This window comes from Salmo salar, chromosome ssa05 (genome assembly GCF_905237065.1).
Source record: "Salmo salar chromosome ssa05, Ssal_v3.1, whole genome shotgun sequence".
Lineage (NCBI taxonomy): Eukaryota > Metazoa > Chordata > Actinopteri > Salmoniformes > Salmonidae > Salmo > Salmo salar.
The window spans coordinates 25,083,709-25,099,974 of NC_059446.1; the positions used below are offsets into that span (position 1 = coordinate 25,083,709).

Below are 16,266 nucleotides of genomic sequence, written 5' to 3' on the forward strand. Positions count from 1 at the left end.
TTTATTTCAATTTCCTTATATGAACTGTAACTCAGTAAAACCGTTGAAATTGTTGCATGTTGCGTTTATATTTTTGTTCATTATATAATTCATTTCCCAGAGAAAAATCCAACCTCATTTTAAACATTAACTAAATTGACCTATTACATAAAGCCCCACAATTTTTTTATGATTTATTAATTCTGAACATGTAATGTGTGATATTACATACACGTTTCCTACGTTAAACGTTACATAGGTAGAAGGTTCTGGGATGGATTGGATTTACAATGAGTGTACAAAACATTAGGAACACCTTCCTAATATTGAGTTGCACCCCCTTTTGCCCAAAGAACAGCCTCAATTCAACGGGCATGGACTCTACAAGGTGTCGAAAGCGTACCACAGGGATGCTGGCCCATGTTGACTCCAATGCTTCCCACAGTTGTGTCAAGTTGGCTGGATGTCCTTTGGGTGGCGGCCATATTCAACGGGTGTTGATACACACAGGAAACTGTTGAGCGTGAAAAACCCAGCAGCGTTGCAGTTCTTGACACTACAACCAGTGCACTTGGCATCTACTACCATTCCCCGTTCAAAGGCACTGCAATCTTTTGTCTTGCCCATTCACCCTCTGAATGGCACACATACACATTCCGTAACTCAATTGTCTCAAGGCTTAAAAATCCTTCATTAACCGGTCTCTTCCTCTACACTGATTGAAGTGGATTTAACAAGTGACATCAATAAGGGATCATAGCCTTAACCTGGATTCACCTGGTCAGTCTATGTCATGGAAAGAGCAGGTGTTCCTAATGTTTTGTACACTAAGTATATGTTAGGATGCACAATATTGTAATAGCCCAATACAAAATGGCTCTCCGGATGGGTCTCCAAATCTATACACCATACATCTGCATGGTCCAGTCTTGTGCTCGTCTTTGAATACGTTTGCTTTGTGACAAACAAGCACTTTCCAATATTCAATTGACTACTTTCTAAATAAACAAAATAGTCCACTGTGTCAGAGATGCTTTAAAATATAAGTAATATAAGCCTAATTCCCAATACAAAGAGGAAAAAAATAACATTCTCAAATCATGAAACGATGAGAAAATAAACACAACGAAAGATAATGTTGGGAGAAAAAGTTATCCGAAGCTGAAAGTTCCCGAAAGGGGAGGAACGAAAAGGCTAATTTGTCCTCTTTGCCTTTAGTTTTCCTGTACACCATTTCTCTGAAGCTGGAGAGGATTTTGCTCTCCCTCTTTCCTCCTGGTTGAAGGATGCCAAGGCTCTCTTTTCATCCACACTGTAGATCATCCACACTGTAGATCCTTTCTCAGACACACAGCCTCCATACGACGATGTCTGGGGGTTACAAAATTGCAATGAGCGTTACAAAGCAGTCAACCAAATGTGTAAAATTTGATGAAATATTGGAAATGTCCAAATGAAAACAGAAGAGTAGTAATGTACCTGCTACTGCTCATCACGAAGCCAGACATCTCAAAGGTTGCGATTTCGTCACTAGTCAACCTGATTTCACCTCTTCTTGGAATACGCTTGCCTGCTTTCACATAGTCTGCCATAGCGGCACCCTCACCTGGCAGCAGGGCATGACCAAAACTAGAGGGAAAGAGAAAAATGATGTAAATCAATAAATCAGCCATTCATTGATAATAAAAAAAAGAATAGAGCTGCATTTTAAAAGCTGAATATAGTGTGGTAATGTCATTACAAACTGTGGAAGCAAGTTGTATGTACCTAGCAGCACACTAAAATTAAGGCGCTTGGGTCATATTCACTAGGAAACAAACTGGGCTACCTGAATGTGTCCAATAAGAAATGCTGGTTTTCGTTTTCCATCACAAACCATTCTATTAAAGTGCAAAACATTTTGCTACAGTGTGCACTAATGATTATGACCCTGGCTTTGTTTTCTACTTAATGCCACATAATTACAATGTGATTAACTACTGTCAAGAATTGTAGACAGTGTGGAGTATCCCTTATAATGTTAACAATAGTAAGCTATTAACATCTCTAAAGTTATAATAACATGTGGTAATAAAGTTATTATAATTTCATAACAACATCTGAGAGGAATTCAAATTGTTTCCATAACTTTGCTATTGCATAACCCCAGCCACAGCACAAAGTAGATTATTGAACGTAAGAAAGATTACTCTATGCATACTTACTCGAGAGGCTTGTCGCCCTGGGACAGGTGGGTGAGTGGGGCCTCTGGGCCCACCATGTGTTCGTCGATGCAGGTCCTCTCCACCCACAGATCCCCGCTCGCTGACTGCTTGCGGTTCTTCATAGTCTTCTTCTTCTTGGACTTCTTTGACCTGTGAAGAGAAAACAAAACACGGTTAAGGAAAATGCTGTAGTGTATCGGTATGTCATGTATTTATGTTATGGACGGTTGACTAGAGGTAGAATGTAGATTAATTTACTTTTTGCTATTCTTTTTCTACTTTTTCACTTCCTCGTCTGAAATAAAACAACATTAGAGGGTGAAATAAACTTAGCCTGACAAGCAGCCTTTGTAATTGAATTGAACCTTTTTTAAGGTAAAACATTTCTCAACACCAGAGTCCAACATTTCTCAACACCAGAGTCCGACTTCTTCTTATCGTCTACGAATTAGAGTGCACTTGTCTTGATCTCTCCCCAATTCAAGGGTGTAATCAGAACATACATTTGACTTACTACATAATATAGAATGCCCAGTTTCCACTTTGTTCTTGACTAGTCGATGCATGTCATTCAGTCAGATATAGGCTAACTCAGGGCAGACTTTCATAGAAAGATTATTATAAAGACTACTACAGTAGATAATTCAGCACACTCACCTGATGAGCTTGAATCTGAGCATCTGTTTTTCACATCCTCTTCAACTGGTGAATGGTCATCAGAACTTATTGGAAAAGGTCACAAAATGATCTAAATTTTGATAATTTGATAGTTGGTGTGTATAGTCCAACTCTTCATGATCCTGTACTTGATTAGTTCAATAAGATGCATAAGAATAACTTACTCTAGCGCCATTACTCTTGGTGAATAGCCCCAGACCTCAGGTGATCCAAGTTCACCAATTCTCTCCCTCTCTTGTAGCCGCCTGGAATGAAATTCATATAATTAGAAATATACAAGAAATACATTAAACCTTGTGACCAATTGAGTGATGACCAATTATGGTCCTAGGCTAGAGACACAGGATGTACAAGTTCCAATAGCCTAGAATCCACTTAGTCCAGAGCTAGCCTCTGCCAAGGCTATACTGACACACATGTTGCCCAAAATGTATGACATTTGTCGTGCAGCAAGAGTTGAGTGGGGAGGAACGGATTCGGTTCAGTCCAGCTAGCTATTCCATGCTTTTGGCTAGAAACTTCTGCGAGAATTTGAAACTTGTCTGCTGAAAGTGGGACTTGGGAGTGTAGAATAATAGTGACATCAAAACTATGAAATAACACATATGGAATCATGGAGTAACCAAAAAAGTGTTAAACAAATCAAAATATATTTTATATTTTAGATTCTTCAAAGTAGCCACCCTTTGCCTTGATGACAGCTTTGCACACTCTTAGAATTCTCTCAACCTGCTTCACCTGGAAATTGGATTACCTTTGCTGTTCTTCGTCAGAATGCACTCCCAGGACTTCTACTTCAATAACAAATGTTGGTTTGGTTCCAAATAATCCATAGTTATATCCAAATAGCGGCGTTTTGTTGTGCATTCAAGACACTATCCGAAGGGTAAAGAAGCCTAGGACCATAATATGTGTTATTTCATAGTTCTGATGTCTTAACTATTATTCTACAATGTAGAAAAAAGTTTAAAAAATTAAGAAAAACCCTTGAATGAGTAGGTGTGTCCAAATGTTTGACTCGTACTGTATATCCATTGACTCTTGAAGAATATAACTTAGAAATGCCTCATGAGCTTAGTTCAACTGTCACACTCCATGAGAACCCAAAATATAAGCTTGTTTTTCTCCAATGTTTGTAAACATTGTAAATGTAAACAACCACTGTATAGCCTCATAACATGGTTAAAACAATAATGTTGATATCATGGATGGTCAGTCCTTGCATCCATAGCTCTGTCTATTAATCTGAGTGGTTACATTTCTCCAGGCCCATCCCTCAGCTTTTTACCAGAAAAGTGGAGTGTCAAGATATCAAAGTGTCACCAACAAAACATTTAAATAATAGGCCTACAGCAAATGCTGCATATGGCATTCATTTTTCACATGTAAATAGCACTATTCAGTAGTGCTCAAAGCATGCCATTCCATGAGCGCAGCATTTATTTTGCGATGGGTGAGAAGAAGCCTACATAACCAATTGGTAACATACATTTCTGTCTTAAGGGGAAAGTCATCTAAAAGTAACTACATGTAATCAGATTACATTACTGAGTTTGGGTAATCCAAAAGTTACGTTACTGATTACAATTTTGGACAGGTAACTGGTAACGAATTACATTTAGAAAGTAACCTACCCAACCCTGCTAGTAGCTACTTCTCTCTCCATACTGGCCTGATATTAGCTACTTCTCTCTCCATACTGGCCTGATATTAGCTACACTATGAAGCTCTCAAGAACTTGAAGCTCTCAACCTGTTCCACTATACGAGGGAGAGCTTTGGAAGAAAAATAAATGTTTTGTCATACCCGTGGTATACAGTCTGAAATATAACGGCAGTCAGCCAATCAGCATTCAGGGATCAAACCAGCTGATTTATAAAATGTATTATAAATCAAATCAAATTTTATTGGTCACATACACGTGTTTAGGAGTTGTTATTGTGGGTGTAGCGAAATGCTTGTGTTTCTAGCTCCAACAGTGCAGTAATATCTAACAAGTAATATATACTGCTCAAAAAAATAAAGGGAACACTTAAACAACACAATGTAACTCCAAGTCAATCACACTTCTGTGAAATCAAACTGTCCACTTAGGAAGCAACACTGTTTGACAATACATTTCACATGCTGTTGTGCAAATGGAATAGACAACAGGTGGAAATTGTAGGCAATAAGCAAGACACCCCCAATAAAGGAGTGATTATGCAGGTGGAGACCACAGACCACTTCTCAGTTCCTATGCTTCCTGGCTGATGTTTTGGTCACTTTTGAATGCTGGCGGTGTTTTCACTCTAGTGGTAGCATGAGACGGAGTCTACAACCCACACAAGTGGCTTAGGTAGTGCAGCTCATCCAGGACGCCACATCAATGCGAGCTGTGGCAAGAAGGTTTGCTGTGTCTGTCAGCGTAGTGTCCAGAGCATGGAGGCGCTACCAGGAGACAGGACAGTACATCAGGAGACGTGGAGGAGGCCAACAACCCAGCAGCAGGACAGCTACCTCCGCCTTTGTGCAAGGAGGAGCAGGAGGAGCACTGCCAGAGCCCTGCAAAATGACCTCCAGCAGGCCACAAATGTGCATGTGTCTGCTCAAACGGTCAGAAACAGACTCCATGAGGGTGGTATAAGGGCCCGACGTCCACAGGTGGGGGTTGTGCTTACAGCCCAACACCGTGCAGGACGTTTGGCATTTGCCAGAGAACACCAAGATTGGCAAATTCGCCACTGGCGCCCTGTGCTCTTCACAGATGAAAGCAGGTTCACACTGAGCATGTGACAGACGTGACAGAGTCTGGAGACGCTGTGGAGAACGTTCTGCTGCCTGCAACATCCGCCAGCATGACCGGTTTGGCGGTGGGTCAGTCATGGTGTGGCATGGCATTTCTTTGGGGGACCGCACAGCCCTCCATGTGCTCGCCAGAGGTAGCCTGACTGCCATTAGGTACCGAGATGAGATCCTCAGACCCCTTGTGAGACCATATGCTGGTGCGGTTGGCCCTGGGTTCCTCCTAATGCAAGACAATGCTAGCCCTCATGTGGCTGGAGTGTGTCAGCAGTTCCTGCAAGAGGAAGGCATTGATGCTATGGACTGGCCCGCCCGTTCCCCAGACCTGAATCCAATTGAGCACATCTGGGACATCATGTCTCGCTCCATCCACCAACGCCACGTTGCACCACAGACTGTCCAGGAGTTGGCGGATGCTTTAGTCCAGGTCTGGGAGGAGATCCCTCAGGAAACCATCCGCCACCTCATCAGGAGCATGCCCAGGTGTTGTAGGGAGGTCATACAGGCACGTGGAGGCCACACACACTACTGAGCCTCATTTTGACTTGTTTTAAGGACATTATATCAAAGTTGGATCAGCCTGTAGTGTGGTTTTCCACTTTAATTTTGAGTGTGACTCCAAATCCAGACCTCCATGGGTTGATAAATTGGATTTCCATTGATTATTTTTGTCTCATTTTGTTGTCAGCACATTCAACTATGTAAAGAAAAAAGTATTTAATAAGATTATTTCTTTCATTCAGATCTAGGATGTGTTGTTTAAGTGTTCCCTTTATTTTTTTGAGCAGTGTATAACAAATTCACAACAATACACACAAATCTAAGTAAAGGAATGTAATTAAGAATATATTAATATATGGACGAGCAATGTCAGAGCGGCATAGACTAAGATACAGTAGAATAGAATACAATATGTACATATGAGATGAGTAATGCAAAATATGTAAACATTATTAAGTGGCCAGTAATATAAACAGGGTGGTTCGAGCCCAGAATGCTGATTGGCTGACAGCCGTGGTATATCAGTTTTGTATACCACGGGTATGACAAAACATTTATTTTTACTGCTCTAATTACATTGGCAACCAGTTGAGGCACCTCAAGGGTTTACGGTTAAGGCCTGTATCCAGGAACTCTGCGTTACGCATAAGAACACCCCTGAGCCAAGGATGTCAGAGGACAAAAATCAGTTAACCACCTAACCGAGGAACTCAATTTAACCTTGCGCAATACCCTAGATGCAGTTGCACCCCTAAAAACTAAAAACATCTGTCATAAGAAACTAGCTCCCTGGTATACAGAAAATACACGAGCTCTGAAGCAAGCTTCCAGAAAATTGGAACGGAAATGGCGCCACACCAAACTGGAAGTCTTCCGACTAGCTTGGAAAGACAGTACCGTGCAGTATCGAAGAGCCCTTACTGCTGCTCGATCATCCTATTTTTCCAACTTAATTGAGGAAAATAAGAACAATCCGAAATTTCTTTTTGATACCGTCGCAAAGCTAACTAAAAAGCAGCCTTCGCAAATGGAGGATGGCTTTCACTTCAGCAGTAATACATTTATGAACTTCTTTGAGGAAAAGATCATGATCATTAGAAAGCAAATTACAGACTCCTCTTTAAATCTGGGTATTCCTCCAAAGCTCCATTGTCCTGAGTCTGCACAACTCTGCCAGGACCTAGGATCAAGGGAGATACTAAAGTGTTTTAGTACTATATCTCTTGACGCAATGATGAAAATAATCATGGCCTCCAAACCCTCAAGCTGCATACTGGACCCTATTCCAACTAAACTATTGAAAGAGCTGCTTCCTGTGCTTGGCCCTCCTATGTTGAACATAATAAACGGCTCTCTATCCACCGGATGTGTACCAAGCTCACTAAAAGTGGCAGTAATAAAGCCTCTCTTGAAAAAGCCGAATCTTGATCCAGAAATTATAAAAAACTATCGGCCTATATCGAATCTTCCATTCCTCTCAAAAATTTTAGAAAAAGCTGTTGCACAGCAACTCACTGCCTTCCTGAAGACAAACAATGTATACGAAACGCTTCAGTCTGGTTTTAGACCCCATCATAGCACTGAGACTGCACTGTGAAGGTGGTAAATGACCTTTTAATGAATGACGTCAGACCGAGGCTCTGCATCTGTCCTCGTGCTCCTAGATCTTAGTGCCGCTTTTGATACCATCGATCACCACATTCTTTTGGAGAGATTGGAAACCCAAATTGGTCTACATGGACAAGTTCTGGCCTGGTTTAGATCTTATCTGTCGGAAAGATATCAGTTTGTCTCTGTGAATGGTTTGTCCTCTGACAAATGAATTGTACATTTCGGTGTTCCTCAAGGTTCCGTTTTAGGACCACTATTGTTTTCACTATATATTTTACCTCTTGGGGATGTCATTCGAAAACATAATGTTAAATTTCACTGCTATGCGGACGACACACAGCTGTACATTTCAATGAAACATGGTGAAGCCCCAAAATTGCCCTCGCTAGAAGCCTGTGTTTCAGACATAAAGAAGTGGATGGCTGCAAACTTTCTACTTTTAAACTCGGACAAAACAGAGATGCTTGTTCTAGGTCCCAAGAAACAAAGAGATCTTCTGTTGAATCTGACAATTAATCTGGATGGTTGTACAGTCGTCTCAAATAAAACTGTGAAGGACCTCGGCGTTACTCTGGACCCTGATCTCTCTTTTGAAGAACATATCAAGACTGTTTCAAGGACAGCTTTTTTCCATCTACGTAACATTGCAAAAATCAGAAATTTTCTGTCCAAAAATGACGCAGAAAAATTAATCCATGCTTTTGTTACTTCTAGGCTGGACTACTGCAATGCTCTACTTTCCGGCTACCCGGATAAAGCACTAAATAAACTTCAGTTAGTGCTAAATACGGCTGCTAGAATCCTGACTAGAACCAAAAAATGTGATCATATTACTCCAGTGCTAGCCTCCCTACACTGGCTTCCTGTTAAGGCAAGGGCTGATTTCAAGGTTTTACTGCTAACCTACAAAGCATTACATGGGCTTGCTCCTACCTATCTTTCCGATTTGGTCCTGCCGTACATACCTACACGTACGCTACGGTCACAAGACGCAGGCCTCCTAATTGTCCCTAGAATTTCTAAGCAAACGGCTGGAGGTAGGGCTTTCTCCTATAGAGCTCCATTTTTATGGAATGGTCTGCCTACCAATGTGAGAGACGCAGACTCAGTCTCAACCTTTAAGTCTTTACTGAAGACTTATCTCTTCAGTAGGTCCTATGAGTAAGTATAGTCTGGCCCAGGAGTGTGAAGGTGAACGGAAAGGCTGGAGCAACGAACCGCCCTTGCTGTCTCTGCCTTGCCGGTTCCCCTCTTTCCACTGGGATTCTCTGCCTCTAACCCTTTTACAGGGGCTGAGTCACTGGCCTACTGGTGTTCTTCCATGCCGTCCATGGGAGGGGTGCGTCACTTGAGTGGGTTGAGTCACTGACGTGGTCTTCCTGTCTGGGTTGGCGCCCCCCTTGGGTTGTGCCATGGCGGAGATCGTTGTGGGCTATACTCGGCCTTGTCTTAGGACGGTAAGTTGGTGGTTGGAGACATCCCTCTAGTGGTGTGGGGGCTGTGCTTTGGCAAAGTGGGTGGGGTTATATCCTGCCTGTTTGGCCCTGTCCGGGGTATCATCGGATGGGGCCACAGTGTCTTCTGATCCCTCCTGTCTCAGCCTCCAGTATTTATGCTGCAGTAGTTTATGTGTCGGGGGGCTAGGGTCAGTCTGTTACATCTGGAGTATTTCTCTTGTCTTATCCGGTGTCCTGTGTGTATTTAAATATGCTCTCTCTAATTCTCTCTTTCTCTCTTTCTGTCTTTCTCTCGGAGGACCTGAGCCCTAGGACCATGCCTCAGGACTACCTGGTATGATGACTCCTTGCTGTCCCCAGTCCACCTGGCCGTGCTGCTGCTCCAGTTTCAACTGTTCTGCCTGCGGCTATGGAACCCTGACCTGTTCACCGGACGTGCTTGTTGCACCCTCGACAACTACTATGATTATTATTATTTGACCATGCTGGTCATTTATGAACATTTTAACATTTTAACATTTTGACCATGTTCTGTTATAATATCCACCCTGCACAGCCAGAAGAGGACTGGCCACCCCTCATAGCCTGGTTCCTCTCTAGGTTTCTTCCTAGGTTTTTGGCCTTTCTAGGGAGTTTTTCCTAGGGAGTTTTTCCTAGCCACCGTGCTTCTTTCACATGCTTTGCTTGCTGTTTGGGGTTTTAGGCTGGGTTTCTGTACAGCACTTTGAGAATATCAGCTGATGTACGAAGGGCTATATAAAAATAAATTTTATTTGATTTGATTTGTATATTGGCCATATACCACACCCCCTTAGGCCTAATAGATTAATTAACTCCTCCTCCACATTTACTGGATTGGTTGAACAGTGCAGAAGAGAACCTCCCCCGAAAGTTGAGCATGTGGGGATCAAGAGACTTCACGAAACAATTTGTCGTCAGATTGTGTAAGTCAGACAATGCTAACTAGCTGGCTGTGCGTAAACACAGCTGAGACCAGGTGGTAACTAATTAACTTGCGCACGCGAACTACATTTACCTCGAGATGAAGGCGTTTTGTTTCTGGCGTTGAGCATCATTCCTGCCGCCACCTCGCTGATTGCTGTACCTCTGGCGGGAGTTTTCCGTACGAAACCTTTTGGCATTTCTCTTTCTATCACGGATATTCGAGGAAGTTTATGCTCTTCTTCATTTTTGGGGGCCTTGGGCATGGGACCAAAGACTGGACTGGAGTCGCGAGATCGACTGCCGCTGCCAGATCTGCTCCGTAGTCTTCTGGGGCTTCTCTGTTGGGACAGAGGTGTAGCTAGCGCTTTTTATACTAGCATCCGAAATTCAAGAGCTTGGTAAAGAATAAACAGAAATGACTACCTAATCTGCTGTTTCGGTCATTCTGCGTTGTTTATATACGAGCTTCAGAAACAGTACATGATGGGGTGCGAGTGTAAACAGGTCCCCCTTGAAACAATGCAGCACGATGCTCTTAGTTCCGCGTAGTACGTTAGACTTGAACTGACTTTTAGCAGTCGCTTAAGCAATGTCGCTGGCTTAAAAAATAATAATTGTGGGCTGTATTAATTATCTAAAATAATGCCATTGAACATATCTAGTTTCAAACGTTTGAACTGCAGCAAATGTGTAGATCTCGCTACATGGAACTATTTTGACACAGAGTTGTTGCGACTCCTGTTGGCCATGCATGAACTAGCAGTAGGTCACACCGACGGTAACAAGGAGATTGACGTTTTGTTGTCTACAACCATCTACCGATACTTCGTTTGGAAACAAAACATCAATCATACGGCTTGGCGTTGCAGGTAAATACCAAGTGTTAGCTACTTGTAGAAACCAACATCGTATATTGGCCCCATACAATAATTTTGTAATGATGGAAGATCAACTCTTATCAAAAGGCCGCGAACCAGGAAGGGAACATCCGTACCTCTTAATAGCTAGCTAAACTAGATCATTTTCATATAATCAATCAATATGAAGCCGTATTTCCCTAATGTAAAATAATACATTGTATAGATACAAGGCTACCTTAAATCACTACCATAATAGCTTTTTATTTGAAATATATATTAGATGTGATTGGCATGCAAGACTATTGTGTAGACCGGCCTTCTATTTGTGAATGGTGTTAGGCTAACTAGCTAACGTTAGCTAGATGGCAAGTTACAAACAATGCATATTCGTTTTCACTCTCCTCCCCCAAAAATATTTGTACAGACCTTGACTTTTATTGAGCAATTATGGCTTTAGCTCTTTAGCTAGCTAGCAATGTAGCTAGTTTGCCAACTATTTTATTCACCCCCAACAGCCAGCATAATGGGTAGCTTGCTGACTCCCTCTGCCTTTAAAACAATGAGCTACTATGAATGCATGATGAGGTCACCCAACAAGAAGTGACAGGTGATTTGCAATTTACCACTAATAGGGCATTAAAGGAACTGTAAGACCTAGGATGGAGGACATTTTTGTATATTGATATATAAGACTGTCAAGTGAATGCATTTATTCGTTGATTTTGTCTTCACCCCACAGGGATGTCGGGCCTAAAGCTGATCTCTGCAACTGACACCCGGTATTCAGGAACGGTGCTGAAGTCGATGAATAGACAACGAAATAACGGATTGTTCTGTGACGTCACCATAATTATACAGGACCGTAAATTTAGAGCGCACAAAAACATATTGTCGGCGTCGAGTACTTATTTCCACCAACTCTTCTCAGTGGCTGGACAGGTGATTGAGTTGAATTTCATAAAGGCGGAAATCTTTGAGGAAATCCTGAATTACATTTACAGTTCCAAGATTGTCCGCGTTCGCTCTGACATGCTCAAGGAGCTTATCAATGCTGGGCAGATGTTGGGGGTGAAGTTCATTGCGAATCTAGGCGTACCACTCTCAGAAGTCAAGGGCCTACCTGGCCTGTCCAAAGACACGGAAAACAATGAGGTGAGCTCTGTGGACAAAAACAGCACAGAGCCAACGATGCCCATTATCACCGAGTCCTTTTCACTGTCTGCAGAGGAGTTCAACCAGACTGACCGAAGTACGGATCAGGACTCAGACGATGACATTATGTTTGTGTCCAAAACGGACGCCATCAAAAAATGCAAGCCCTCTGAAATCATTGATTTGGATGCACCTGAAACAGAGGAAGCCTCTGTGACAAAGCAACCGGGAGAGGCCAGACCCCCTGCTTTGACAAAGGACCAAGACAAAACGGTCAAAGCAGCCCCGCATCTCAACAGCTCCTCTCAGACCCTGCGAGACCACAGTCCTCTGAACAGCCCCATTGTGTCCCCTGACACTAGTTCCAATATTCCATCTTCACCTGCTGTAGCCTCGTCTTGCAGCACATCCACAACGCCGGCTAGAATTGGCACTTTCATCCCCAAACTCCACAGCACCTCCCTGCCCTCAGTAACCCCAGAGATAATAGGGATCCATAAGAAGCAGGTCACACTAGCTCGAAAGGGCAACTTAAAGATCAAGCTCTCGGATGTGACGTCACCAGGCGGATTCATCAACGAGGCAGGCATTAGCATTCCCCAAGCGGCTGCAGCTGCAAAAAAGACAATCACACTAGATAAGGCCTCAGAGCTCGGCTCACTTTCTCCAGGCTGCAAGGTGTATGCCAATATCGGGGAGAACACATATGACATTGTCCCCATGAAGGACGATCCCGGGGAGGGAGATTCTAAAAACAGTAGAGGGGCAAAGAGGTCTCTGATGGCCACACCTCTTCAACCTTTCAACACCTCTCAACTGCCACAGGGTGCCTCGAGCAAGAAGAAGGCCAAAACAGAGCAGGAAGATCACTACGAGCTCATCATGGACGGGAAGACCTTCTTTGTGTGCGTGGTCTGTAAGCGTCCCTACGTGTGCCTGACGAGCCTCCGGCGCCACTTCAACACCCACTCTTGGGAGAAGAAGTACCCATGCCACTACTGTGACAAGGTGTTCGCCCTGGCTGAGTACCGGACGAAACACGAGATCCACCACACGGGTGAGCGGAGGTACCAGTGCCTGCTGTGCAACGAGATGTTAATCAACTACCAGCTGCTGTCAACTCACTGCAAACAGGCCCACAACCAAGACCCGTCTGGGAGGAAACAGAAGGACAACACCGACAACAACTTGTACCGCCTGCTCCCTTGCAAAACGGTGCAGTTCAAGACCTACTCATATGAGACGGACGGTTCAGATCCAGGAGGGGTCCCTATTATCCAAGAGGATGGGAGCGTCCAGCACATTAACCCTGGAAGGGGGCAGCCCAACCCACTACCGTTACAGTCCACCCAGGGCAAGATGTTGAACTGGGATGACATATTTGTGGAGCCTGAGGCACAGCCTCGACCAGCTGCTCACGCCCACCGACCAGGGAGCCACCCCATCCAACCTCCCCCAGGCTCATCTGAGTTTGAGTTTGTCATACCAGAGACCTACTGAGCAGGGTGGCTCACCGATCTGTGCCTTGTCAGTGGGGTCCTCTTTTCGAATTCTGTTTCCTGGGTCCATGTCAAATGTCATCCATGTTGTCTTTTTCAAATGTTCAACAGTTGTTTTGTAGGAAGTTCTTATGTGCTCTAGCTAACCCATCTGGAGTGTAGTATAACTTTTGTTCTTATCAAGCTCATCATTGAACTGTCTATTGTCTCATTGTATTTCTACTGACCCTTTTAATGGTAAATATTTCCAAGAACTTTGGAGTGCTCATGCTGTTCAACAGAAGGACCCTCAATCTAGTCATATAAATGTATTTATTGTTTTATTTTTTTTGGTTTAAAAAAAAAATTAAGGTTAAGTATGTTATGCCTTTGAGAAGATAATGTACAGTTTATTTTCAAACCACAGATTGGATCAGGATGCAGGATATTGATGGAATTCAATAATGATACTGAAATGATGCTCTTTCTGCACACAGGGATTCAGATACCAGCTCATTGATGGGATGCATTGCTTCAAATACCATATGTGTTGATTTAAATCTGGATTGTTCAATTTTCTATTGGATTATTTTTGTGTCACAAATGAAAAGGCAATGAGCACAAATTACTGGTTTTGCTGTGTCAGTAATTAATGGTTGATTATAACACTTCTGCCCAATGTTGAAGGGAAATGCAATAATTATTTAGTATTTGAATTGGTTGCACAAACCTAAGATTTAATTATGTCCATTAAATATTGAAGTCCTGGCAAATGGTTTGATCATGACTTACCTTATATGGTCTAATCTTTTGTTGGGACCTTTTTTTTTTTCCTTTCATATGCTGGCCATATATTTTGCAGTCTTTCTAAAAGTCATGTTCTGTCAAGGATGCCCGAAGCTGCCTGCTACTCTATGTATAAAGTTAGCCTACGTAGTGTATCATAGTACTCATTGGAATCATGTTCCTTTTTCTTCCCAGTCTTGTCAGTGTGTAGTTGAATTGAGTTGGACTGTATAGCTAACTTGACATTTTATACGGCTTCAGTATGTCCCTCAATAAGGGCACTTCCAGCTTTTATGGTTTAAAGAAAAATTACAAAATTAACAGTGGTGTCTTCTACATAATTGTGCTAAATACGTTTTTAATTTGAAAATGTTCTTTGTTTAAATAATGTATTTATTAGGTCTTAGTGCTGAACAAATGTTAATAAAATAAACAAAACCAAAGTGTGTCTCATTTCACAGAAGGGAAGAAATCTATAGCTTGAGATAACTGTCCTTTTAGTATGAAGAAGGATATATCAGGTAGTTGTCCTAACTCCCATAGTAATGAAGGAAGATACATCTGGTAGATGTCCTGACTCCCATAGTAATGAAGAAGGATAATTCTGGTAGTTGTCCTGACTCCCGTAGTAATGAAGGAGGATGAATCTGGTAGTTGTCCTGACTCCTGTAGTAATGAAGGAGGATATATCAGGTAGTTGTCCTGACTCCTGTAGTAATGAAGGAGGATGAATCTGGTAGTTGTCCTGACTCCCGTAGTAATGAAGGAGGATGAATCTGGTAGTTGTCCTGACTCCTGTAGTAATGAAGGAGGATATATCAGGTAGTTGTCCTGACTCCTGTAGTAATGAAGGAGGATGAATCTGGTAGTTGTCCTGACTCCTGTAGTAATGAAGAAGGATAATTCTGGTAGTTGTCCTGACTCCCGTAGTATGAAGAAGGATATATCAGGTAGTTGTCCTGACTCCCATAGTAATGAAGGAGGATGAATCTGGTAGTTGTCCTGACTCCCGTAGTAATGAAGGAGGATGAATCTGGTAGTTGTCCTGACTCCCGTAGTAATGAAGGAGGATGAATCTGGTAGTTGTCCTGACTCCCGTAGTAATGAAGGAGGATGAATCTGGTAGTTGTCCTGACTCCCGTAGTAATGAAGGAGGATTAATCTGGTAGTTGTCCTGACTCCCGTAGTAATGAAGGAGGATTAATCTGGTAGTTGTCCTGACTCCCATAGTAATGAAGAAGGATGAATCTGGTAGTTGTCCTGACTCCCGTAGTAATAAAAGAGGACATATCAAGTAGTTGTCCTGACTCCCGTAGTAATGAAGGAGGATATATCAGGTAGTTGTCCTGACTCCTGTAGTAATGAAGGAGGATATATCAGGTAGTTGTCCTGACTCCCATAGTAATGAAGGAGGATGAATCTGGTAGTTGTCCTGACTCCTGTAGTAATGAAGGAGGATATATCAGGTAGTTGTCCTGACTCCTGTAGTAATGAAGGAGGACATATCAAGTAGTTGTCCTGACTCCCGTAGTAATGAAGGAGGATATATCAGGTAGTTGTCCTGACTCCCGTAGTAATGAAGGAGGATATATCAGGTAGTTGTCCTGACTCCTGTAGTAATGAAGGAGGATATATCAGGTAGTTGTCCTGACTCCTGTAGTAATGAAGGAGGATATATCAGGTAGTTGTCCTGACTCCCATAGTAATGAAGGAGGATGAATCTGGTAGTTGTCCTGACTCCTGTAGTAATGAAGGAGGATATATCAGGTAGTTGTCCTGACTCCTGTAGTAATGAAGGAGGATATATCAGGTAGTTGTCCTGACTCCCATA

General features: G+C 42.6%; 2 protein-coding genes across 3 annotated transcripts; one reads left to right on the top strand and one right to left on the bottom strand.

Moving 5' to 3' along the window:
* Positions 1 to 973: 973 nt before the first annotated feature.
* Positions 974 to 10,659, bottom strand: LOC106604441 (NF-kappa-B-activating protein-like). The gene is made up of 6 exons (XM_014199056.2): positions 10,251 to 10,659; positions 3,026 to 3,106; positions 2,841 to 2,905; positions 2,184 to 2,333; positions 1,459 to 1,608; positions 974 to 1,350 (listed from the first exon to the last, which is right to left on the bottom strand). Exons 3-6 carry the CDS (start codon positions 2,861 to 2,863, stop codon positions 1,299 to 1,301), a joined length of 375 nt encoding a protein of 124 aa, XP_014054531.1. The 5' UTR covers positions 2,864 to 2,905; positions 3,026 to 3,106; positions 10,251 to 10,659; the 3' UTR covers positions 974 to 1,298.
* Positions 10,660 to 10,685: 26 nt separating this feature from the next.
* LOC106604440 (transcriptional regulator Kaiso) lies at positions 10,686 to 14,878 on the top strand. 2 transcript variants are annotated; one of them, XM_014199055.2, is made up of 2 exons: positions 10,686 to 11,028; positions 11,759 to 14,878. In XM_014199055.2, the coding sequence occupies exon 2, from the start codon at positions 11,761 to 11,763 to the stop codon at positions 13,669 to 13,671; it is 1,911 nt and encodes a 636-aa protein (XP_014054530.1). In that variant the 5' UTR covers positions 10,686 to 11,028; positions 11,759 to 11,760; the 3' UTR covers positions 13,672 to 14,878. The 2 variants fall into 2 exon arrangements, with proteins under 2 accessions (XP_014054530.1, XP_045573957.1); XM_045718001.1 differs by lacking the exon at positions 10,686 to 11,028 and adding an exon at positions 11,035 to 11,626.
* Positions 14,879 to 16,266: the final 1,388 nt, after the last annotated feature.